Source organism: Diceros bicornis, chromosome 4 (genome assembly GCF_020826845.1).
Source record: "Diceros bicornis minor isolate mBicDic1 chromosome 4, mDicBic1.mat.cur, whole genome shotgun sequence".
In the NCBI taxonomy this organism is placed as follows: domain Eukaryota; kingdom Metazoa; phylum Chordata; class Mammalia; order Perissodactyla; family Rhinocerotidae; genus Diceros; species Diceros bicornis.
Genome location: NC_080743.1, coordinates 75,962,227 through 75,990,171, shown reverse-complemented (window position 1 = coordinate 75,990,171; position 27,945 = coordinate 75,962,227). Strand labels below are relative to the sequence as shown.

The following is a 27,945-nucleotide window of genomic DNA, read 5'->3' as shown; positions in this document are numbered from 1 at the left end:
TTTATTATTATTTACTTTTGATTCATTTTACTCAATAAAAATATTCATTTCATATGTATTAACTAGTTTAATCCTCACAACATCACGTGAGAAGGACAATACTGTTATCCCATTTTATAGATGAGAACAATGAGATACACCTGCCCAAGGTCACACAGTTAAAAAGTGGTAGAAAGACAGTATTAGAACCAGGAGTCTTGACTCCAGAACCACATACCTAACCATTATGCTCATCTACTAGAACTAACTCTACTTACCATAGCAGGAAAACAACAGATATTTAAATATTTTCAAAATAAAGAAATAGCAGAGAAACTTTCTTTAGAATATAAAGGTAAGCAGAAAAAAAAAGACAGCTAAAAGGGTTGAAAGTCTTTGCCTCTGGAGAGTGGGATTGGTGTGAAGGATGGAAGGTCTAAGGGAATGCTCTTATTAACTATGTAAGTACTACTTTGATTTAAAAATCAGAGCCTTCACTTTTAAAGGAGAGAGATAAGTAAAACAAATGTTACATACATCATAATTTTGCTTCACTCTAGACCTGCTGCAGCTTCACTTTTAAAAGCAGATCTAACACAAACTAACATCACAAGTTCCTTGTGTAATCAAACACTTGAAGGTGAAATTCAACTATACCACTTCTATTCTCTTAATACATAGACTATAGCTTATTACCTTGCCTACTCTATAACTGTCGAAACCTCAATCTCCACTCATAGATACAGGGAACAGACTGCTGGTTGCCAGAGGTGGGGGGTGGGTGAAACGGGTGAAGGGAGTCAAAAGGTACACACTTCCAAGTATAAAATAAATAAGTCATGGGGATATAATGTACAGCATGGCAACTATACTTAATAATACTGTATTGCACGTTTGAAAGTTGCTAAGACAGTAAATATTAAAAGTCATCGCAAGAAAAAAAATTTTGTAACTATGTGTGGTGACAGATGTTAACTAGATTTATTGCAGTGATCATTTTGCAATATATACAAACATTGAATCATTATGTTACACACCTGAAACTCATATGATGTTACACATCAATTATACCTCAATATAAAAAACAACTTCAACCTCTAAAGAACCACTATATTAAAATCAACTAAGAACATTTATTCCTGAAAGATACCTTTAGTTGAGAAGGTCATTGAAATATCAATTATCCCTAGCAGAATGCAAGACAAATACTAATTACTTGTCTTTTTTAATTAGTTCCAAAGAAAATAAATTCAGTGAGATAACAAACCATGTTCAATAACTACAACATAAATATCTTTTAATTTTTACATGTAAATCTATATTCATGTTAATGCTATACTTGGTCATCTTCTGTTTTCTACCTAAGCTCACCTTCCGGGTGATCTCAACTAGCCTCATAGCTTTAAATACTATATACCTCCAAATTTATATCTCCTACCCTGACCTTTCTCCTAAATTCCAAATTCAGATATCCCACTAACTGCCTTCCTGATACCTTCAGTAAATAGGTATCTCAAAGTTAACACGTCCAAAACAGAGTACCTGATTTCTACGCACCATTATCCCTGCCCCACCAGCTCCTCCCTCAATCTTTCCCATCTCACTTAATAGCACTACCACTCAGAAGTGATGCCAAACCTAAGAGTCTTCCTCTCTTTCCCTTCCACCTCCAGCATTAATCAATCTTCAAATTTTGTCATTTCTACCTATAAAATATATCCTAAATCTAAGCACTTCTCAACTTTTCCATAACACTATAACCCAAGCCCAATCATTTCTTACCTAGACTACTTCAACAGCTTCCTTACTTCCACTTTTAACCCCTTGCAGATCATATATTGCAGATCACATCACTCCCCTGCTTAAAACCCTCTTTTAGTATCCTATTGTGTTCAGAATTAAGCACAAACCCCTTACCATAAGCTGTAAGTCCATACATGATCTGTATACCAGTTACCTCTCCTACCTCATTTTGTAAGACTTTCCACTCTCCCTCACTGTTTCTTTAGCCACACTTCTTTCAGCCAGATAGATTGAAAAAAAAGACCCAAAATATGCTGCCTCCAGGTGACCCATCTCAGCTCTAAAGACAAACACAGGCTCAGAGTGAAGGCATAGAATATGATACTCCAAGCAAATGGCAACCAAAAGAAAGCAGGTGTAGCCATATTTACATCAGACAAAACAGACTTCAAGCCAAAAAAGATAACAGGAGACAAAGATGGACACTATATAATGATAAAATGGACAATCTATCAAAAAAAATAACATTTATTAATATATATGCACCTAACAAAGAAGTACCAAAGTATATAAAGCAACTATTAACAGATCTAAAGGGAGAAACTGACAGCAATAGAATACTAGTAGGGGACTTGAATATCCCACTTACATCAATGGATAGATCATCCAGACAGAAAGTCAATAAGGAAAGAGTGGCCTTAAATGCAACACCAGACCAGATGGACTTAACAGATATATATGGAACATTCCATCCAAAAGCAGCAGAATACACATTCTTCTCAAGTGTACATGGAACGTTCTCAAAGACAGACCATGAGTTGGAAACAAAACAAGCCTCAATAAATTTAAGAAGACTGAAATCATATCAAGCATGTTTTCTGACCACAATTGTATGAAACTAGAAATCAACTACACGAACAAGGCTGGAAAAGTCACAGATATGTGGAGACTAAACAATATGCTACTGAACAACTACTGGATCAATGAAGAAATCAAAGAAGAAATCAAAAAATACCTGGAGACAAATGAAAATGAAAACACACCACACCAAAATCAATGGGATGCAGCAAAACCAGTACTAAGGGGGAAGAATAGGGGCCGGCCCTGTGGCTTAGTGGTTGAGTGCATGCGCTCTGCTACTGGCGGCCTGGGTTCGGGTCCTGGGCGCACACCGATGCACTGCTTGTCGGGCCATGCTGAGGCGGCGTCCCACATACTGCAGCTGGAAGGATGTGCAGCTGTGACATGCAGCTGTCTGCTGGGGCTTTGGGGAGAAAAAGGGAAAAAAAAAAAAAGGAGGAGGATTGGCAATGGATGTTGGCTCAAGGCTGGTCTTCCTCAGCAAAAAAAGAGGAGGATTGGCATGGATGTTAGCTCAGGGCTGATCTTCCTCACAAAAAAAAAAAAAAAAAAAGAGGGAAGTATATAGTAATACAGGCCAACCTAAAGAAACAAGAAAAATGCTAAATCCACAGTCTAACACTTCATCTAAAAGAACTAGAAAAAGAACAAATGAAGCCCCAAACCAGTGGAAGGAAGGAAATAATAAAAATCAGAGAGGAAATAAATGAAATAGAGACTAAAAAGACAATAGAAAAAAAAATCAATGAAACTAAGAGCTGGTTCTTTGAAAAAATAAACAAAATGGACAAATCCTTAGCTAGACTCACAAAGAGAAAAAGAGAGAAGGCTCAAATAGAATCAGAAATGAAAGAGGAAAAATTACAATGGTGACATTATTTTAATAGCAAAAATTTAAGAACAAAGTAATTTCCTTTGGTAGGAAGTTAGTTGAATAAATTATGGTATGTTCACATAATGGAGTACAATGCAGCCAGAAAATAGACTGAGAAGAATCTCTTCCTACTGATTTGAATTTAAATAGGATATACAGTTAGGTCAAAAAAAGAAAAAGAAAAAGGCAAGATACAAAATATACATTTTACCTATCGTAGAAAAGATAAGAAATAAGAATATATATATATTCTTATTTATGTATAACTTATACATTTCTTATATATATTATTTATATATCTGTCATATACTTTTTATATATATATGCTATATATGTATATTTTTTTAATATAGGTATAAGCAATTAAATAATCCAGAATGTGGGATATTTTAAAATCTACCAGGTTGGTCTCTTATAAAGCATACATAGCTGAAGCAAACGCAGAAAATTATACAATTGTTGAATTTAGGTGGGGATTCTATGTGGGTTCACTATTCTATCATCTTTTTTGTATGTTTGAAATTTTTCACGATTTAAAACAGGAAAATATAACTTGAGATATATTAATACCCTTCAATGGCTTCCCATTTCACTTACAGAAATGTCAAAATACTTTCAAGACCTACAAGACCCTATACAGTCTAGTCCTCTATTTATTACTTGTCTGGCTTTATCTATTCCTTTCTCTGTCACGCTGCTTCAGCCACGCTGGCCTTCTTTCTGTTCTTCAGGCAAGCCAAGAACATGCCAACCTCAGGGTCTTTACACTTGTTCCTTCTGCCTGGAATCCTCTTTCCTCAGATATTGGTATGGCTTACTACCTTCATTCCAATCATTACTCAATTTTCATTCTCAATAAGGCCTTCCCTGATCACCCTGAAGATGTAAACTGCAAGCCCTATCTCCTTTCAATGAGTTACCTTCCTCCATATCACTTAACACTTCCTAATACAGTGTATACTTTATTTATTATCAGCCTCCCTCCTCCAGAAGGTAAGCTATGTCATGAAGGCAGCCATTTCTATGTGTTCTACTCCCGGCACCTTTAACAGTTCCTGGTACATATATATTAGTAAAATTTAAAAATGTATCAGGGGTCATTATGTATTTTGAACACTAACTTTCCTTGACAATATGGTGTGCAAAGAGCATCTCCCATTTTGTGGCTTGTCTTTTTTACTCTGCTTATAGTATCCATTATTGTACAAAAGTTTTAAGTTCATAATTTACATTTAAAAATGGTAAAATTTATCAATCATTTCATGGGTTGAGTTTTTTGTGACTTGAGAATTTGTTTCCCAAACTGAAATCACATAGTAAGTATACCAAATATTCTCCTGAAAGTTTTAAAGTTAATCCAAATAGAATTTATTTTGGTTTATAGCATGAGGCACAGACCTACTTTTATTGTTTTCCTTATGGATAACCATTTGTCCCAGCATCATTTAATAAGTAATCTACCCTTACTCCACTAAATTGTGGTATCATGTTTTATGTAAGTTAAGTTTTTATGTATGTGAGTATCTGTTTCTTTCTATAGTGTCTCATTAGACTATCTGTATGTATCTTGGCCAATTCTATACTATCTGAATTACTGCAGCTTTACAACAAGCTCTGTAAAGATCAGCAGGGCAAATCCCTGAAGCAGAGATGGCTAATGCCTCCAATATCCATTCTCTCTCTTTTAGTGATGAAATCAACCCTTGGATTTAGCTTGAAGGGCCACCTGGCAGAACTATTCTCAGCTTACCTTGCAGCTAGGTATGACCATGTGACTGAGTTCTGGGCAATTACATGTGAGTAGAAATTATGTGTTTGCAACTTCTGGATCATATCCTTAAAAACATCTGCTTTCTCCCTTCCCCTTTCTGGGGAATGAAATGTGGACACTAACTTCAAACATGCCAAGGAAGACAACATCCTAGGGGACATCAGAGCAAGACAGAAGGAATTCATCAAGTAGAATCACCTAACTCCATCCTGCCTATCAGCTTGGACTTGTACATAAGAGAGAAGTAAACTTTTCTTGTTTAATCACTTGGTCTCAGATAAAGCAACCAAATGAATATCTTAATCAATACATACCCCCCCAAACTATGTTCCTTTACTTCAAAACTATCTTAATTCTTCTTGGCTATTTGCTCTACCATATACATTTACGAATTAACTTGTCCATCCCCTGAAAATTCCTGTCAGGATTTAGATTAGAATTGCATTGAATTTATAGATTACTTTGGAGAGTATTGCCAATTTAAACACGTTGCATATTTCTACCCATAAAAATTATTTATCTCTTAATTTACGTCGTGTTTTTTTTTTTTTGAGGAAGATTGTCCCAGAGCTAACATCTGTGCCAATCTCTCTCTACCTTGCATATGGGACACTGTCACAGCATGGCTTGATTAGTGGTACGCAGGTCCATGCCCAGGATCCGAACCTGCGAACCCCGGACCACCGAAGTGGAGCACGTGAACTTAACCACTATGCCATGGGGCCAGCCCCTACATGTCTTCTTTTATGTCTGTATATAAAGCTTTTTAATTTTCTCCATGAAAGTCATACACATCTTTTTTTCAATTTGTTCCTGGGTATATTACAGATTTGACAATACTCTAAAAGAGATCTTCTTTTATTGCATTTTCTAATTGTTGCCTATTATTTAGGAATGTAACTGATTTCTATATAATCATCTTGTATTGATCAAATTTACTGAACTCTCTTATTCTATTAATTTATTTATAGAGTCCCTTGGATTTTCTAGATAGGTAATCAATATCACCTATGAAAAATATTAGTATTATCCCTTCCTTTTAATCTTACACTTTCTATTTCTGTGTCCTGGCTTACTGTACTGGCTCTGATCTGCAGTACGATACAAGATTCATGCTTCTAACGTTTCATCATCAAGTATTTAGTTTATCTATTTTTGACAGATACCCTTTATTAAGTTAAAGTAGTTTCTTTCTATTCCTAGTTTAAGAGCTTTTACTATAAGTGAGTGATAAATTTTATCAAATGCTTTTTCTGCTTATATTGAGGTGCTTATATGATTAACATGGTAAACCATAGCAATAGATTCCCATGCAACATTCTTGAAATGAACCAACTTGTCATATGTTTGTACATTTTTTCTCAAAACATAGCTGGATTTGGTTTGCAAATTGTTACATTTCTAAGTAAGATTAGCATGTATTTCCCCCTTTCATACTGTACTAGTCTGGTTTAGTATTAAGGTTCTATTCTAGTCTCCTGAAGTACTATGGGATAATGTTCCACTTCTCTTAGTCTCTGGAACAGTTTTTATAAGACTGAATCCTTTCTTCTTTGAAGGCTGGAGAGCAGTTGCCTAAAAAAATCATTAATGATTAATTCTACTTTTCTATCAGTTTAAATTATATTTTCTCTGAAATTGTCCATTTCATCTACAATTTCAAATTTACTATCAAAAAGTCATTTTTGGATTTTTGAAAGCTCGCTTGTAACTACAATTATATCCTCTTTTACAAGGCTAATATTATTTGCACATGGCTTCTGTCTGATTTTCTTAATTATCAATGCTAGAGATCTTTCTATTTCATAAGCCTTTTCAAAGTACTGGCATTTTGGCTCTGTTGATCTTTACTGTATCTCTGCTTCTATTTCACTAATTTTCTATTATCTTTAGTCTTTCCTTCTTTCTACTTTCTCTGAGTTTATGAGATAGCTCTAACTTCTTGCACTGAATGCTTACCTCATAAATTTTCATTCTCTCCTTTTCTAACATAAGCATATACGGTATTGCTTTTTTTTCAATGGCCACAAATTCTTTGACACTACTCCTCACGGAGAAGTGGGGCCTATGTCTCCTCCCCTTGAATCTAGGCAGGCTTGTAACTGCTTGTGCCAATGCAGTATGACAGAAGTATACCATGTACATCCTTCTAAGGTTAGATCATAAAAAAGTCACGTAGCATCTACCTTATCTGTTAGAACTACGCCCACCATGTGAGAAGTCACTAAATGTATCTACAACTCTAGTTTTCAGTTCCTGGTACGATTTCTGAATCGCTTTATTGAACTGTAATTCACATACCATAAATTACATCCTTTAAAGTGTACAATTCAGTGGATTTTAGTATATTCATCGAGTTGTACAACCATTACAACTGTCTAATTTCAAAACCTTTTCATCACCCCCAAAAGAAACTGTACCCATCAACAGTCAGTCTCCATTCCCTCTTTCCCCCAGCCCCTGGCAACCACTAATGTACTTTCTGTCCCTATGGATTTGCCTCTTCTGGACACTTCATATAAATGGAAACATACAGTATGTGATTCACACAAATAGAATCATACATATTTTATGTCTGGCTTCTTTCGCTTATCATAATGTTTTCAAGGTTCATCCACGTTGCAGCATGAATCAATACTTCATTTATTTTCCTTGCTAAATAATATTCCATTATACGGATATACCATATTTTGTTTATCTACTGATCAATTCATAAACATTTAGGTTGTTTCTACTTTTTTATGTCTGAATAATTATGCTATGAATATTACTACACAGGTTTTTGTGTGAACACACATTTTCAATTCTCTTGGGTATATACCTAGGAATAAAATTTCTGGGTCATCTGGTAACTGTTTAACTTTTTGAGGAACTGCCAAACTGTTTTCCAAAGTGGCTGACCATTTTATAATCCCACCAGTAATGTATAACGTTCCAAATGCTCTGCATTTTTAGGTGTTCTACAGCTTTAAATTTTGTATTATCTAGTTTATAATATTGTTGAAAAAAAGAAACCCCTGTTTCTTTATCAGTCACTACATCTAGAATTGTCCTTGCATAGAGAAAGTATTTAATAAATGCCTTCTAAATAATTGGTAGGCATTAAATAAAATTATTCAGGATCAATTCAGCCAAATCCAATTTCATCATTCATTTATTCATCCCACAAACATTTATTAAGTATCTTCTATATATCCTATGCTGTTCTAGGCACTGGAGATGAGGCAGTGAACAAGTCCATCAACACTCCTGCCCTCTTTAGAGCTTTTATTTTAATGGGGAGACATATAGTTCCTCCCAAAAAAAGTAAATAACTATATAAGTGATAAATGCCAATTAGGGTGATATCATTGAGATTAAAGACTAGAAAGGGATGGGAAGGGCGAATTTAGATATGGTCAGCAGGGAATGTGTGACTGAGAAAGCAACACTTGGAATGAGACCTAAAGGATTAGAGGAGTCAGTCATTCAAAGAGCTGGCAGGGAGAGCATAACAGAGAAAATAGCCTATAATCAAGTTTATAGCCAGAAGCAAGCCTGGCACAATTAATGAAGAAAAATAAAACCAATGTGGCTAAAGTACAGTCGTAAGAGGGAGTATATACAACATGAAGACAGTGAAGTAAGCAGGGGTCAGAGTATATTAGTGTGGTAAGCTGAGTAATGGCTTCCCAAAGATGTCCATGTCTTAATCCCCATAACTTGTCAATTTTACCTGAAATGGCAAAAGGGACTTTGCGTATTTGGTTATGCTAAGCATCTTGAGATGGAGAGATGTGGGTAGATTATCCAAGTAGGCCCAAGGTAATCACAAGGGTCCTTAGAAGAGGGAAGCAGGCAATCAGAATGAGTAGTAGAAAAAAGAAATGGCAGCAGAGTTTGGAATGATATGCTTTGAAGACGGAAGAAGGGACCAAAAGGCAAGGAATGCAGGTAGCCTCCAGAAGATAAAAAAGATAAGGAAACAGATTCTCCCCTCAAGCCTCCAGAAGAAAAGCTTGACCTCAGCCCAGTGAAACTGACTTTGGACCCTGGCCTCCAGAACTGTAAGAGAACAAATTTGTGTTGTTGTAAGACATCAAAGTTGTGGTAATTTGTTATAGCAGCTATAGAAAACTAATACAGATTTTAGTACCTGGAAGTGGGGTGCTGCTATAACAAATACCTAACAATATGGAAGTGGCTTTGAAATTAGGTAACAGGTAGAAGTTTGAAGAATATTGAGAAGCACAATAAAAAAAGCCTAAATTGCCTTGAAAAGATTCTTAGGAGAAATATGTATGTTAATGACTCTGCCAGTGAGGACTCAGAAGGAAGTGAGGAGCATGGTAGAGAAATCCTGTATCGTCTTAGATCTAGAATACCTAAATAGTCACAAACAGACCACGGGCAGTTAAAGGTTAAAGGTGCTGCTGTGAGAGCTCAGAAGGAAACAAAGAACATATTATGGAAAGCGGAGAAAAGGAGATCCTTGTCATATAGTGGCAGAAAGCTTGGCTAAATTGTGTCCTACAGTTATATGGAAAGTAGAACTTGTAAACAATGAACCAGGATCTTTAGCTCAGGAGATTTCCAAGCAAAATGCTGAAGGCTCCAAGCAAAATGTGGCCTGCTTACTTCATGCTGCTTATAGTAAAACAAGAGGAAAGAGATAAATTGAGGGAAGAACTGTTAAGAAAAGAGGAACCAGGACTTGATAATTTGGAAAATTCTCAGCCTATCTAGATTGTAAATTATGCTAAAATTAGGGATTCAACCTCAAGAAAGCGTGCTCTGGAGTCAAAGTCTAGGGTGTGGCTAGAAAACCTTTTGCCAGTGCCTCAAAATGAACAAAAGTCACAATATTCAGTGACACAGAGGGCTCTCTGAAGAGATTAGACATGTGACTCACACATCTCCTCAGCCATCTTTTGGCAGAAGCCAAAAACCGAAATGGAATTATCTAGGAAAGACCTGTGGAGATGCATCCTGTCCAAAGGAATGAATCCCCATGATGTACTGAGAAGACTCACAAAAATCTTTTTTGAGAATATTATACCCGCAGAAATACCACCAGCTTGAACTCAAAGGGACAAGAGAGGACAAAATGAAAGAAGACGGACAGACTACCAAATTCCACAGGCAGGAAACAGCTAATAAAACTACTCAAATATACACTATCTTTGGTGAAAAAGGAAGGATGACTCCAAGGGTAGAGTCTCACACCCAGAGAGTGGAGCCTCACACTTCAGGGCCAAAAGCCACAGAATATTATTCCTAGGGCTTGAAACCTAATAGATTTTCCTAGTTGGATTTCAAAACTGCTTGATACCAGTGACTCCTTTCTTCCTTCCATTTTCTCACGGGTGGGGTAAAAATGTCTGTAACTGTTATACTATGCCTGTTCCTTCACTGTATTTTGAGAGCAGGTAACTTGTTTGCTAGTTTAACAGGTCTACAGATGGAGAGGAATTCTGAATATAAACGATTTAGATGATGAGACTTCTGGGTTGATGATATTTAGATGACATTTTGGAGTCTGAGTTGATGCTATAATGTAAGGCTCTGTAGACTAGGGTAAGGCACTTTGATTTTATTCCAGGTATAACGGGAATCCACAAAAGAATTTCAACCAAGAAAGTGATATGATCTGATTTACATATAAAAAGATCATTGGTATATACTCTAAGGAGAAAAGAGTGGAAGTAGGGAAACAAGTTAGAAAACTATCACAGTAGTGTAAGCAAGTGAAGACACGGACCCAGACTACGATGATAATAGCAAGATGGAAAAAAGAGGATGGATTCAGAATATATTTTGAAGATAGAACTGACAGAACTTGCTAATAAATTCAATGTGGAAGATAAGATAATGAGAGAAATACAGGATGATTCTTAAGTTAGGACTTGAACAACTAGGTAAACTGTTCTGTTTATTAGCTGAGATGGAGAAGACTGAGAAAGGTATAGGCTCATAAGAAAATCAGGACTTGCGATTTAGACATGTCAAGTTGTTATTCTAACAGACATCCAAACAGAAATATCAAGTTAGTAGCTTGATGTAAGAGCAGAGAGCTCAAGGACAGGTCAGAGCAGGATATGTAAATTTGTGCGGCATTTAAAACAACAAAACTAGATAAAATCAAACGGAGGGAAAAGAAGGAAAAATGAAGCAAGCCCAGGACCAAACTTGGTTACATTCCAATATTCAGAGGTCTGACAGACGAGAGAAGCCAGCAAAGGAGGCAGAGAAGGAACGGGTAAAAAAGCTGAATACAATGTCAGACATGTCATTTTACCAGAATCATTGATGCTAATTATAATTATTCTACTTTATATAAACTTCATATGCTCTACTCTATGCAAGTCCAGCTTAAAATGAAAAAGCTTTAGCTCTGAGCATTAATTTTGAAAATATTTCAATACTTATGGAACATCCACTAGAACAGGACACTGTACTCAATGTTAAGGGGATTCACAGACAAATAGAGATTCAGAAACTTTTCCATGACATGGCTATAGTGGGATAAATTTTCAAAAATTTTTAATCCCAGATGTAAAATTCTGTAGAAAAATGGAAGGAAGCGAAAAAGCTGGACTAATATAGGGAAATCTAGGCAAGGCATGGTCTGAGAACTACCTGGATAGGAAGGGAGAGAGCAATCAAGAACAGCAAGAAGAGCCATAAAAAAAAAGTGTGTTCAGATCATCATCTATGCCTATCTATACTATTTTCCCCACATGGCTTTCCGTTACCATTGTAGCCACAAAAGGCCCTCTGCACATTTGATTTTCCTCCCTTCCAGCTGTCTCCATCCTTGTCTCGATTCTTCCTTCACCTGACCACAGTTTTAATAGCTCTCAATTCCAAATGACTCATACAGTGTCTTTTGCTGTCCAGTCAAATTCTGTGTTTTAAAAAGTTTTAGTGGGACAAGATAATAACTATAAATTTATTTCAAACATTTTTAGTAGTTCTGGATTAATATATCATAGTAGAAGACTAAAAATGTTTACATACAAGAAGAAAACAATGTATAAATTTGTCCCTTCCACCCCCATTTTAGATAAAAAGCACAAATCAACAATGATTATAGAGTGCAAATAACAATCCTAAATTTGACATTTCAGAGAACTGACTTCAATTTTCTCCTCTATGGTACGAGAGAAAAAGTATATAGACAAACTACACTTTAATAAAGGAAGGAGATTGTTTCTAAATGAACAGCAATCGCAGGCAGTGACACATAGATAAACTAGTATGACCATGTCAAATTCACCTAAAAAGGATTAAACGTTTTTTTTCAACTCTAAAGAAGTGGAGGCTTTTCAGACCTGCTGAAGACTTACTGAAAATACGCTGACATTTTCCTAGCATGCCAATCATACTAGTGTATCACAAATACCGGCGCTGCCTCAATCCTTCTTAGTGTGAAATATTAGGCAGGAGAGTGCTGCTAGCTGGCCAGACTCAGGAGGGCCAAGTCAGTTTCCAAGAAAGATGCAAGAAAAATGAAGTCTCCCAAGTTTAAAAAGAGAACAGAGTAGTAATTTATGAGGATTTCTTCCCCTGACCTCCCCAGGTACATCTTTTCCTTTCTTCACACCATTTCACAGATTTGTGATTACTTATGAGTGGAGGGACTCCCAAGGTTCTCCTGATTCTTCCAAATCTAGAGACGGTCTGATTCCTTGCCTCCCACCTAGTAACTGAATTACCTTTCCTGGGGCCACCTTGTGGAACCACCCACTTGTCAGGTGGCTCCCTCTAAGAAAGCACAGACAGTTGTTGGTGTCAAAAGATATTGTGGTCTTTGGACATGTTCCCGATTTGAATTTCAACCAACTCCTCACATCTCTCTGATGGGGTACAGTAATAGAACAGAAGTCAATGGCAGATCAGCATGCACTCAGAGTCCAGATTCTGAAAGGGAACAAAAATCAAACCCTCCATTCTTTGCCTCTTCACCATGTCTAATAACCAACATGCTAAAAAACAGACTTTATCAGCCCATCAAAACCAAATAAAAAGTAACAACTCTCCATAACCACATTAGAAAGCAATATGCACTTTATGGATGCTTAAGTCTATAATACAAATAACAAATATTAATATTTGTTAAATTTTATACTTTGTAAGTCCAAATTATCGGCCATCTTACTAAAATTTATCATACACTGTGAAGTGCTCATTTTGTATTTAAATATCCACGCAGAGCCCTGACTTACCTTTTCTAATACAGATAAGTTCATGTACTCCACAGGTTCTTTCTCCACCTGTTAAAAAAATTTTTGTTAGAAGTTAAAAACAGGAAATAACCTGAGTTTAACTGTTACAAAGAACTGTTTTAAAGTAGCTTCTAGAAATGACCTCAGAAAAAAGTAACCTAACTCTTCTCTTTAAACTTAACTACATATATGAATAGGATAATATTCAGAATTTTCCTGAACCCTTAAATTAAGACCTTATAAAGTCTTGGAAAGAAGAAGCTTCATTCAAGTATGTTATTTTAAATGGCAAGGTTCTCAAGAGCAGAAACCCTATCACCATTTCTTAAGCCCCTCTTCACATGATCTAGAAGGAAACACTGCAAGGTAGGATCCACTTTTGTATCTGAGCCTTAATATACACAGGTAAGTTATTATGGAAGGATCAACCCTATAAAGGCACTATTTATATTTTATCAAATATACTCATATTGCATAAAAGGAAACATGAGCCTTTCCCCATTCTCCAGCTACCCACTCTTATAAATCTATAATATGACAAATTTTATAAATAAATAGTATGATGATAAAAACTAACAAATTTAACCAAAAATTTACTTTATCATAATTATCATCAAATATTACTTTGATTATCATAAAGGTAATATTTATTAGTTAGTACAGAAATAGATATTTCCTTCACTCTGCAACATAGTGCCACTACTTAAAATGAATGTAAGCTGAATAAGATTTTGTGGTGTTCTATATATATGCATGACCTTATAATTATACTGTGAACTATGTTTAAACTTTACATAATAAAATATTAAATAATTTAATCATCTTAGCTCATTATAGAAGCTTATTATGAACAGTTAAGTTATAAGAAACAGAAATATCTTACAGCAGTAACATGAGAAATAAAAACCATGATATCCACTAAAAAAAAGTAGGTCATCTAGGAAGCAAGCTACAAAAGCTAGAAAACAGTATTTCTATCACTAAAGTAGGTTAGATTACATTCTAACTTGGTTGTAACAATGCCATTGCTTCCTTATTATCAACACTACAGACTAATCACTGGTTATCAGGAAGACAGACTTAGCCAAGAAGAAATACCTAACTTAAAGCTACGATTATAAAAGACTTATTATTCAGCAAACCTCAGTGTAAATACAGTGAGACCTTATTAATTGGAATATTAGCAATGAGCAACCACTGATCACCTGCCCAAGAGGCAGAATGAACGATACCTATATACCACACATCTTTAAAACTCAGAAGACACTAGTCAAATGACTGGAAGGAGAATATTTACTAAATTATAAGAAGAACTCTTTTCAAGAAATTTAAAAGAATCATGTAATAACAATAACATAACTGTAATGTATACTGACGCCATCACTAATGTTTTCATAGGCCACTTAGAAATATTTCTTATACAGTCATTAAGGCCTATTCTCTAGAAGGTAACACTTGTAACTTAGTTTGAGTTATGTACTTAATTCATGTAACAAGGCTGTACTTTAAAGTCTGTAATTAAAACTAGACTTTCCCCCCATTTAATATAAATTGGTTAGGTTTTACACATCTAATCTTAAATATAACTGCATAGTTTTTACAAGGCTTAGTACTAAAAGTAACAATAATAAAAACTATTATATTCTAGGGCTTTTCTCAAAACTGCAGAATGACAATGAAAGCTAACTCCCACTTTTTAAAGCATTCAATTTATCTATATCAAATGAAAGAATCTCATAAATAAAAAACTAAGTCAAATAATTACTATATTTTAAATTTACAGTCAATTGATAATGGTCAAATGTGCCAAAGAACACACAAAAATCACAAAACTAAAAAATGCAAGTAAGATTGTGCTCTACTATTCCTGATATTTGTTCTGAAAATTCTAACCAACAAGTAAGAATTCACTGGTGTACACGTGGAACTCAAGAGCATCACTATTATTACTAAAATGAAAAGGAATATTAAAGATAAATAAAAGCCAGACAATAAAGTAAAATTTGGGGGAAAAAAAAAACCTTACTTTTAAAAGTAGGAAAGAAGAAACAAAAAAAGTTAAATAAACTTCACTATATTATCAGACACTGAAATCAATATTCCTTTTATCTTCGATCCTTCCTAAGACCAGGAAGAGTATAAGGAAAAAAATATGCATTCTATATGTTAAACGTATGTTTTAATATATATGTTCGGAGTTAACAGGCTTAAATACTTTTTCAGTCAGATAAGTGATATCATACAGTATTTGTCTTTCTCTGTCTGACTTATCTCACTTAGCATAATGCCCTCAAGGTCCATCCATGTTGTCACGAATGGCAGGAATTCCTTCCTTCCCATGGTTGAGTAATATTCCATTGTACACATACACTGTACCACATCTTCTTTGTCCATTCATCCGTTGACAAACACTCAGGTTGTTTCTCTATCTTGGTTATTGTGAATAATGCTGCAATAAACATGGGAGTGCATATATCTCTTTGATACACTGTTTTCATTTCCTTAAATATAGCCAGGAGTGGGACTGCTGGATCATATGGCAGTTATATTTTAAATTTTTTGAGGAACCTCATACTGTTTCCCATAGTGGCTGAACCAATTTGAGGGAATGATTACTTAATCAATTAGTCAACCTCCTTAAAAAGAGATGAGTCTTCCACTAAAATGAATAATCATCACCCAAATGAACTCTTGTATGAATATAATTTTTCACACCTCAAATTTACTTCAAAGATATAACAATAATGAAGACTTGGGGACCATATTATAGATAATCAAACCAAGGCACTAAAGGTTAAGTAAAGCTGCCCAGGGTCACTAGTTAATTGTCAGAAAAAATCATTAGAACACTAGGTTTAATAGGGTAAGAAAGTAAAAATTTATTTTTCTTCATTTTTTGAAAATTATAAAATTGTTTTCTAATTCTTTAAGGTAATTTAAATAAAAGTGAATTTTTTTTTAAAGATTTTATTTATTTATTTATTTTCCCCCCAAAGCCCCAGTAGATAGTTGTATGTCATAGCTGCACATCCTTCTAGTTGCTGTATGTGGGACGCGGCCTCAGCGTGGCCGGAGAAGCGGTGCGTCGGTGCATGCCCGGGATCCAAACCCCGGCCGCCAGCAGCAGAGCGCGAGCACTTAACCGCTAAGCCACGGGGCCAGCCCAAAAGTGAATTTCTTAAAACTATTCTGGGAGATAATACTAGCATTGCTCTTTAAATAATCATCTTAGCAACGCGGAAATGAGAAATAGATAGAAAATGTCAAGCTTAGTCAGTTACCATCTTTTCCCTCAGGGAAACCCATGTAGAAGCATGACGTAAACTGGCATCATCTTCTACAACTGGCCTAACTAAGCACAGGGTGTAAGAGGAAACAGATGTGTGGGCACACACACATGTGCTGTGAATGTCTGCATGTATGTGTTTGTATATGAATGCACACATAATTGAGAGTGTGCCTAGGAACTGGGAATTTTTTTAAGTTGGGGCGTGGAGACTTAGTATAAAGTATGTGCTTTTCCACATGTCTACAGAAGGAAAATATGTAGTGATGTTGTATTCCCATTAAAATACAATAAGCTGTACAAAAATGGAATTAAACCCAAAGATTTAGATCCTTTAAAATGGATCTAGAAGTCCTTTTTAAAACTGACTTTATTTTTTCTACCATGTTTACTTTGACCATTAGCCTAAATCACAACAATTTACAGGTTCTATTAATTTTTTCTGTCATACACTGCAAGTCTACTTTAAAAATATCTTAAATTCCATCTCATCTAAAGATCTGTCTCCAAAACACATGCATTAAAGTAGTCACGGCCTTTAAATTAATGTCTAGCTTACAGTGATCAACTGATTTAGCTAATTCTTAAGCAGACCTATACTACACATAATGAGCATGAAACTTTAAATATTTCCTATTAATGTTGCCAACTCCCCCCAACCAACTTAACCCATTTAGACCACAGTCACTAATCTCTAGATACCTTTTAGTTTCTCCCTAATTAAGTCATTCAAGGAATAATACCAATTTTAGTCCCTAATTGAAAACACAGTGTTGTAGAAAGAACATGGTTTCTGAATTGAGCCTCACTTCAATTTTAAAGTCAGCATTACCTGGTATTGTCTTGGTAAACCTTGTGCTTGTTACTTAACCTTTGGAGTAAGAAAAAATAAAAATAACTGAAGTCAGTTGTAAAGTAGTAATAATATTAACTCCAGGATAGAAAAGAGCTTTCATCTTGTATACCAATTCTGTAAAGACGTTGCTAGAGTGGGGGTAGAGGGTAATGTTGAGAAGGATTCTGAAACCAAGTTCACAACTAGTAAGAAGAAAAGATACTTTAAGAAAACACGTGTGCTACAATCAAGAGAGGGAGAAGTGGTGCCACGCACTGCCATCTACGACTGAGATAACGGATAGACAATGCCTGGCCCACGGCGAGCAGACAAAAAATGTTAATTCCTTTGCATTCTTCACAAGTAGAATACAAAATTCAAAGAAAACTTAGATGTATACCGTGGAAACAGAGAAAACTCTTATAATGTTTTCTTCTCTCTTCTACAGCATCAGTTATCATTTAATTTTAAACACTCTCCTGTGTAAATATTCCAAAACAAATGTTAATCTTCTCATACTTCTTAACTTGTCCTCTTTTCAGAATTTTTCTTTAAAAAAAAAAACTTTCAGGCCTCCAACCCTCAGAGAGTTATCCTCTCAAATTGGAATTCCTTTACTTTTTTGTTGTTGCTGTGCAATTACTGTAGAGTTAAAATAGTCTGAATAAGTCTTTCCTGTATTTACTTTTACAAACTCATTTTCTCCATAACATTCCTATCTAGTAACAGCCTAAACTTTGAGACACATACCACCACTCCAGCACCACACAGAATAACCAACCATATCTCTTTTCATAACAATATCTTAGAGCACTTTATAATTTGCAAAGCATACTAAATACAGTATCTCTTTTGATCCATGTAAATTCCAATGAATTTATTCAATAATTTTTTCTAAGAGGTGTAAGTTTTATTCTATAAAAGTAAATTTACTGTTCACAAATGTAATCCATTTTTGCCACTTTTTAATTCAGTTTTTTAGTTAATTATGTTTTTGACTGTTAGAAGCTCATTAAGATAATACCATAAAACCTTGACTAAGTATATGCTCATAAAAAGGTGTTCTACTTACCTTAATTTTCTAGTTAACTGAGAAAACCTTTTTGTTTTGACTACTGCACCAGATCACTTTTTAAAGCTAATATGCATTACTGCATTAAAGTTCAGAATACTGAAGATAATTTAGTATTTCATTAAAATCCTCTATCTCTTGATGACTCAGACTATTACTGTGAATATCAATTCTAACATAGCCCTGAAAATGTGAAAATAAGAAACTATACTGCACATACATATGGATCCTAGAAGTTTGTTTTTAAATAAATTCCTAATAACAGCTTGCTGTGTTATCACTATTTCCTCCATCTAAAAAATGGTAAATCAAGGGTTCCAATTTGTTAGGTTTCAACTGAGATTTTACTACACACATATACAAAATATGCATGTAATCATTTTACTCAAAAGCTTGGAATGTTTTATTTCTAGTGGTTTGTCCAATCTTACATTATACCTACATAGGTATTTTTCACATTAGGTATTAACTGGCTAGGATCTGGAGGGGAAAGAATGAAGTCAGCTAAAGGGAAACCAAATCCATGAAGACAATCTACTATACTACTACACATATACTATGTACACACATTATAATCATTTTAAAGAAAGCACTAATGCAAACAGTAATACTCAACAAGTTGTATAAATAAGCTAATATGTGGCTCTGCTTTCCACATTGGCATACACTGTTGCATTCTAAAACAAAAAATGAAATGCTTCTTAATACAAATATTTCTCTAGTGTTCCCTACTTCTTTCTAATTTTGTTTAGTGAGTTAGAAAGGAATCTTAAACCATAAATTACTCAAAAGTACTTGCAGAGGTCTCTGAACAAATCTACCTAACATACAAACGTGTCTTACATCTCTGTGAAACATGAGAAATTTTATTTCTGCCAAAAGTCAAAGTATCTCTTTTAGGAATATCGTTGATTAAACTGAACTGTAAATCCTGCAAAAATAAACCATTCAATAAATTGCCTCACTCAGCCACAGACTGTGATAAGTGTGACTTTCTAACTATATTATCCCCAATATACACTGTAATGATCTCCCTCTAACAATAGCACTGAAAGCAGGAAAAGAGTGTGATGTTCTCCTTCAAGACTAATAATATAACATGCTTGTATTGGGTTTTTTATTTCAATATTTCAAATGGCTTTTAAAAGCCCAAATTTGCCTTGGAAATCTTAGAGTAACAATAAATCTTCAAGAGCATCTCAGAATTGTACTGATGATTTAAAAAATATATGTGAAACTGTGTGGTAAACTATAATGTGCACTATGAATAAAAAGTGTGTGTGTCTGTATATATGTACATATGTATTATGTATGCTTTTTATTTATATGTATTTTACATATGTACATAATATATGTAATTATATGTATATATAATACATATATATACAAACACACACACACAAACATTCTAATTTACCCCTTACAATTTTTAAAAATGCTACCCAGAGAGGATAAGTAGTAAAAGTTAAATAGCAAGTTAACAATAAAGGTGAATATTTTTACTTCAGGAAAACATTTTGCAAGGAGTCTTCTGATATCCCTATGGTAGAGACAGAAAAGTGTGGATTGGAGGAAGGCAGGGCATAGGCCAGATCATTAAAGACTAGCTTTACCCCGAGGTTTTAAGTAATTCAGATTTGCATTTTACAAAGATAACTAGCAATAGTTTAGAAAATGGATTGGAAGGAAACTTAAGATTGGAGATAACAAGAATAGTTAGGAAACTAATACAACTCTCTTCATAAGAGATAAGGGTATAAACTAACGTGTAACCACTCAGCATCATAAACTGAGATGTAGACTTGGCAGGATTTAGTGATCAACAGGATGTTGGGGGTGAATTATAAGACAGGGCTGATTTCCAGGTTTCTAACTCGGATGTCTGGTTATTTAAAAATGCCACTTAGATGGTAAATTTGCATGGAGTGAGGAGTATGGAGGCTAGATTTGGTGGCTGTGATGACAACTTTAGTTTAGGACATTCTGAACGTCCCAAGCTAAACATTTTGGATTGCTGTGGGACATCCAAGATATCTAGCTACTATTTGGAAATATACGTTAGAAAAATTCTGTGTGCTTTTTATTTATTAATAGTGCACTTTTAATTTATTGCTCCAGAATGCAGAACTAGTATGAGTAGATAGATAGAAGCTACTGAATGACAGATTTTTGGTCAAATACAAAGACTTTATGAACTATAAGAATTATAGTTCCACATTGGCATATGCTGTTCAATGTTCTTTGGCATGTGAACTCAATGAACTCATCATCACTGAATGTTTTTGTATAAAAGGATGATCCATCTCTTGGTGTGCACACTATACTGTAATTGCATGATTAAAATTATCTGTCTCCCCCACTAGAACATGTACTCCTTGAGGGAAGGAATGTGGTCTTAGTCATCTTTAGGGCCCATGGAGTCTAGCAATGGACACTGAGTACAGCTAATGCTCAAAAAACCTATTGAATTAACAGGTGAATGAAAAGGACCAGATGTTTTAAGAACCACTTCATTGGGAAGAAGGTTGGATGAGATGCCCCCTTGTGCCCCTAAAATTCTAAGATGTCCCTAGCATAAAGTCCTCACACAGAGCTCATTTTACTCCACAACACAGCATGAGGATGGTGTGTATAAAGAATCTGCTTTAGTATGTGATAACACAGTTAGACTAACCTGACCTGACATCTTTATTTGAAATGCTAATACTAACTATAGTTTCTTTGCCAAGCTAGAAAAGGCATAATTCCTGATCTTTATATTATGAAGCCTTAAACAAATGCTTAAGTATGAAAATATTTATGAGAGTATCTCAAACAGAAGAATTTCTAGACTATGAGAATTTAAAGAATCTTGTTCTTTAAACATACAAGTAGTAATAAGCAGAGCAAAATACCATCAGTTGACATGAAAAAGGAATTAATCACATTTAACTGCCAGGGGGAAGAAGGGAAGGACTGAGAAAAAGAGGAAAAACTGGAATTTTTGTGTGTGTGTGTGAGGAAGAAGGGCCCTGAGCTAACATCTGCCAATCCTCCTCCTTTTGCTGAGGAAGACTGGCCCTGGGCTAACATCCACGCCCATCTTCCTCCACTTTATATGGGACACGTCACAGCATGGCTTGCCAAGCGGTGCGTCGATGCGCGCCCGGGGATCCGAACCGGCGAACCCCGGGGCCGGCGCTGCGGAGCGCGCGTACTTAACCGCTTGCGCCACCGGGCCAGCCCCCTGGAAAATATTTTAAGAAATTACAAGTTTTGGATCATATCTGGGTGTTATTTGGCTAATTCTTCCTCACTTTCTGCATAAAACTTTTTACCTTTACCATGTCATAAGAAATTCTACCACGAATTAGTTGGGGAAATAAAGCACAAAGTGTAAATCAATGGACTTGGTTTCTTGATTTTTAACCTCTAATAAAAAGTATAGTAAGGAAAAGTGTTTGAAAGCACTGCTCTGGATAACAGGAATATGGAAGATTACAGGTATATCTTATTCTCAGCACCCTCCACCATTTCAGCTAAACTAGGTATTTGAAACTGTCGGAATGCAATCTCTTAAATAAAATAAATGTAAACACACAGCTAAAGCAATTTTGGAGTCCACATGATCTGACAAAAGGTGCCCCCAAAGACGCATGCTACTAGTGACTGGTCACCAAGATGGGAAGTGCTTTGAAAAGTTTTACTTAGGAGGAACACACACAAAATTTAGGCTAATGATATAGCTATGGGTACCTTGCAAATCTGTACAGATGAACACAGACACACACACCGGTAAATTTTACAAACTACTTTCACTGAATTAAGCTAAGAGGGAGACAGGGGCTGGAAGATGCTGCAATGTTTCACATAAATATCCTAGACGTGCGATATTAATTTTCACAATATCCTCCTTAAAAACAAAGCAAAATACAGACACTTCATTCCAGTTACATGTTTTTGGAACAAGAGAAAAATACACTCTAGTGCCAACGATCGTATCTAGGAACTTTATTAAGCTACTTTTTGAAAATATAAGTATTGTTGACACTTTAACACTTAACGGACTGATATACATGCAGGATTCTAAGAGTGTGCGTTTGTTGTAAAGATGTATTTACCTCTCTTTCGTAGAGAAAAAGCAGTTTTGAGTGTTAGGAAAAAAAATACTTGAGAAGGAAATTAACCTCACCCCAAATTTCCCGGTCCCCTACAACCGCAAACACAAGAGGGGACGGAGAGGGCAGCCCAGCATCAGCTCCAGAATAGACACTGAGAACGGTTAGGACTAGCACAGCAAAACTGGACTCCCGGTTTGGTAGGAAGGCAGGTACTGCGGGAGGACGGTTTGCTGGGGCCAGGTCAACGGAAAGGGGTACACCCGTCCCGCGGGGTCTGCAGGGCCGCACCGGAGCCCCATGCCGCGCCGTCCCTGTCCGCCGGACCGCGGCCGCGGCCGACGGAACCGCGAGGGCCGGACCGAGCGAGCGAGCCGGCGAGAGTCGGGCGGCCCCGCGACGCGGTCGGGACCCCCGCGCCTCCTCAGCCGGCTCCCCGCCCTCAGGAGACGGCCCCACCCGCGTCACGGCCTCCGGGCGCCGCCGAGCCCCGGTATCTGGGCGTTCCCCCTCCTCCCCGAGCACGGTCGGCCTCCACTTACCTTCAATCGCCATGATGTGCTCGCCATGGACCGCACCAACTGATGGCGGGGGCGGCGGGCGGGCGTGCGGCCGGAGGACGCGCCGAGGCCGCCGGCGAGAGGGGCGGGGCCGGCCCCGCGATCTTCGGGCTGCGCGGCGAGGAGGGGAGCTGCGGGCGGGGCGGGCTGGGGCGGGGCGGAGAAGGGGCCGCTAGCGCCGGCCGCGGAAGAAATGGAACCTTCCCGGGCTGCCGCCGCCGCCGCCGGCACGTGACGCCGCCCCGCCCCCACCCCGCCGCCCCCACAGCGCGTCGCGCCGGGATTCAAAACAGGTGCCCAGTCCGAAGAGCCCCGGCCTCCGTGCCCGAGACCAGCCGGAGGCTCACTGAGCATGTGCGGGCGGTTCCGACCCGCTCGGCCCGGGGCTTCCCGGCGCCCACGACCACGGCGGAGGCGTCGGGTCCTCGGGTGCTTGCCGCGCCCGAAGTCGATGAAGGAGGGGAGTGGGGAAGGATGTGGTCAGGACCATGGACAGATCTCCTTAGTTGAAAACTGGGCTCAAGGATTCCCCCCCAGTGACTCCCTCAGATTCTGCAATCTTAAAGTCTGTTTTGTTTTTGTTTTGCTTTGCCTGAATCAGCCAAATACTCGCCTCAGATCTCCGCTGTGGGGTGCAGAGACAGTTAGTTGGCAAAGAGCAGACAGGGGAGAGGGATCCTAAGGACAGCAGCTCCTCCCTCTCTCTCCCTCCCTCTCTCTCTCACACACACACACACACACACACACACACACGCACACACTTCACTCGTTAGACTCCCTTCTGGTAAAGCTTGCCACCACCCTGAGCTTGGTTTTCCCCTTGGAAATATGAGTTGGCATTTGTCTACACGTGATAAACACACATTTGAGGCCATACAAAAGTAGGGATCAGGCAGACGTTTTGACAAATGGCCTGAAAAGCATGTCACATGCAAGCTTTTAAAATTTGCAAACCCATAAGCGTTCTGAACAGTGACGGGCCAGCCTTGAACACAGCAACAATGGGCCCCTTAATTTTGACCTGAGGTACTTGGACCACTCAACCATTTACCCAGCTCTCAACTTCATTTGATACTTTGAGGACCTGGACAATCAATGGCATTAACAACATTGAGGAATAGAGAGTTAGTGATTCTTCCTCGTGAAGAAAATGCTAACTCCTAGTGCAAAATAGCTACATTGGGGACTGACACAAAGAAGAAAATCTTTTGCACTTATGTAAGTGAGGTTGGACTGCAAATCTAGAGCAGAAAGTGCCTGCCTTTCATTGCTTTTATATAATCTCTCCCTCAGTCACAGTTTATGTTCAATAGACTCATTCGTTACCATTTTCATTAGTTCAGTGAATATTTATTGAAACAGAGACTGTGCTAAAAGCTGGCTGCAAGCAAGAGTTGTTATTGTAGGATCAAACGAAATACTCCTCTACCCAGAAAATATTAAAAAGTCTATATTTTAGGAAAGCTCTGTGTGTGTGTGTGTGTGTGCGTGTGTGTGTGTGTGTTTAGCATAGATATCTATGAGATTCAGGTAAAATATGTATAGAGCCAAAAATATTTTCTCCGGGCAAGCTCTCTTAAAATAGTCTTGAATAACAAGGCATTGATTTGAATTTGAAACCACAGTTATGGGTTTGCGGTTTCTGACTGGCTTTGAGTAATCCAATTGTTCAACCTTTTTAAGAATTTCATATTGAAAGCCAGAAAAACTTAATCATCATTTCATCACCAATTACACAAGTTACTATATATATGACCAAGTTATGTGAGCTTCCATAACCCAGGTTAATATCACCACAGTTTCCTCAGAAAAATTAATTTGTGTGTGGTGAACTTGAGCTTCAAACTTGCCAAACATGAGAATTTAGGCCAAGACTAAATTGATGACCTTTCCCCCCAGATTAGAATGCAGAATTCTCCCTGCTAACACTACCTTTAAAAAAAGGAAAAAAACAGCAGTGCTCTCCAAATACTAGTTGGAAAATTTTTATGAGACTAGTTGGACAATATCATGTGGCTTACCTTAACTTTCCAGCATTTCATATAGCTTCTGAGTTTGCTTAACAGCCAAATGGAATTGAGACTTAGCTTCTTACATACTCCTATTTTTAAAGTATGCTATGAGTTTGATACTTTTAATTTGTGGGAGTGTCCATTATTTATAATTTAAATGTTTTACATTTTATTAATTACACATCCTACCTAATGACACAAATTTTTTCTAATTTTGACTTTATACCTCTGAACTATCTTTAGTCTATACACCTTTATGCACTAGAGGATGTTCAAGAACTGCTTCATTTTTAATTCTTCATTCTTCTTTATTAATGAATTATTTGCAAAACAGTTTCCAAACATATAGTTCAAGCAATTACCTAATTTTCCTATCATGTGTTGTGGGGGCAGTTAGGGGCTGAAATGGGAAAAGAAAAACAAAAGAAGTCAAAGTAATTCCCTTTCTGTGACTAGGAAATGGAAACGTGTTTTTAGTATTTTAAGTTTCAACTCAATATTTCACAGAAATATTGTTTTAAATGATAGTTTGACTTTCAAGAAGGTCACAAGGCTTAATGTTCCAGGGGTTGGCTGAAACGTCTGTGGAAAAGAAAGCACTGAATCATGTGGAAAGACTAACTCAAAGGGAAAGTGAAAAGTAACTTCGCCTACATTAAAGTAGTTTTCATGTGACAACCCAAATAATCTACTACTATTAATACCAATACTACTATCTTGATAAAAATGTATGTTCTAAGTTACAAAATTCCCAATGTACTTTTAAGAAACAAATGATTTTTAGAGTTGGAACCTTCCTTTCTTTAATTTAAGCTATTCAGTTGAAAAAGACCAAAGTCACTGAAAGAACAAAAAAAGTACTATCTAGCAATGTATAATTGCATATATAAAAATAGAAACTTAATAAGTATCTATACCAAAAAAATTACATTTTTGAAAATTTCACTTTTATTATGTTATCCAGGGATTCTGAGTCTTTGAATAAGAGAGACATTTTTAAACTTTAAGCCTTGTTAGTAGTTGCAATTATCTGAGAAGATGTAGCTGGATATAAGGATCTAATGAAAAATCTAGTTAAAACCATTAATATTGCATTTCTTTCATGAATCATAATGTCATGGAAACAGCTATAATATTACTTATTTATTCTGGTAACTTTGCCACTGACAGCAACTCAACTTGAATTAGCTTAAGGAAAATGGAAACTTAATTATAAAGATATAAGTATAGAACTAAGGCTAGGCGTCAGTATCAGCTGGGAGACTTGGGAACCTGAATGCTATCACTATGCTTTCTGCCTCTTATCTCTACCTTTATCTGCATGTTGCCTTCATTTTGCTTGCTCGCCACAGGCTAACTTTATCCCTGTGGTGGAAGACATGACTCCTGAGAAAGTCCAAGCTTTACAGCCCAGAAATTCTGCCAACTTTCTGGGCCCCAAGTTCATAAATTCCATAAAAGAAGGGGTATCATTGGCTCTACTTAAATAAGGTGCCCTACCCCAGACCAATCAGCAGGCCAGATACTAAAACTGGCCCGGCTTGGGTCAGGTACATACCTCTGACAAAACTTCTGAGGCCATAATGGCAGGGTTATGGAAGAATACAGCAGCCCCTATGGGACCCATATGGATGAACTGGGGAGGAGGGAAAATAGTTCCCAGAAGGGGATTCTTGGGCAGGGAAAACTTAAGTAATGACTACAAGGGTACTCTACCTCAGCACATTTCCTTGAGGTTCCTTTAAAGCAGAGCTGTTCAGAAGAATTATCTGTGATAATGGAAACTTTCTATATTTATGCTATGCAATATAGTGGCTGCTAGCCATATATGGCTAGTGGCTACAGTATTGGACAGCACAGCCTTAGAGCTACAGAAATGGCATGGTGGTGTTCAAGGAGGGACTGCCAAAGAAGATTATTTAATGGATACTTGGTGGGATGGGTAATGGGGTCCTGGTCAGGGAACCACACTGCCTGTCTGTTGGTTGTCGTACTGTGGCAGCTCTGTGTTGCTGTGATGCTGAAAGCTAGGCCACCAGTATTTCAGATACCAGCAGTCACCCATGATGGACAGGTTTCAGTGGAGCTTCCAGACTAAGACAGACTAGGAAGGACCTGGCCACCCACTTCCAAAAAAATTGGCCATGAAAACCCTATGCATAGCAGCAAAGCACTGTCTGATATACCGCCGGAAGGTGAGAGGATGGCACAAAAAGACTGGGCATGATTCTGCTCTGCTGTACACAGAGTCACTAGGAGTCAGAATTGACTGGACGGCACTAACAACAAACTTAATGGGATAAACTGTAATGTCTCTGGTGGGAGGAGAACAGCAGTAATTTCCCATGTGTCAATACTCTACCTGATGACCTGGTCCAGTAAGAAATATATCCATCATGCTGTATGGAGGTAATTAAAGATTGAAATGGGAAGAAAAACTAAAAATAAACATAAATCAGAATAATTCTTTTTTCTGTTCTATTTCGTCCAGCAATTAATTTCCTCAAGTCTTGTCACTTACCCCACTATAGGCAGCACAGTAAATAGCTAAGAGAAAAACTAAACATAGAATTTGTCTTTATTCACTTAGATCAAAGGGTATTTTTCGTTCTTGCCACCTGAAGCTTCAGAGATAGCACAAGCTCTGC

General features: G+C 37.0%; 1 protein-coding gene across 2 annotated transcripts in view; it reads right to left on the bottom strand.

The window, feature by feature from the left end:
- Window positions 1-23,352, bottom strand: part of SYT14 (synaptotagmin 14) — a 257,716-nt gene extending 234,364 nt beyond the window's left edge. The window contains exons 1-2 of one of the 2 annotated variants that reach the window (XM_058539779.1): window positions 23,268-23,352; window positions 13,436-13,483 (exon numbers count right to left, since the gene is read on the bottom strand). In XM_058539779.1, the coding sequence (XP_058395762.1) occupies window positions 13,436-13,483; window positions 23,268-23,280 (61 nt within the window). In that variant the 5' untranslated portion in view covers window positions 23,281-23,352. Of the gene's footprint in view, window positions 1-12,925; window positions 12,960-13,435; window positions 13,484-23,267 lie in introns of those variants that run through there. The other variant, XM_058539780.1, reaches the window with a different exon arrangement.
- Window positions 23,353-27,945: the final 4,593 nt, after the last annotated feature.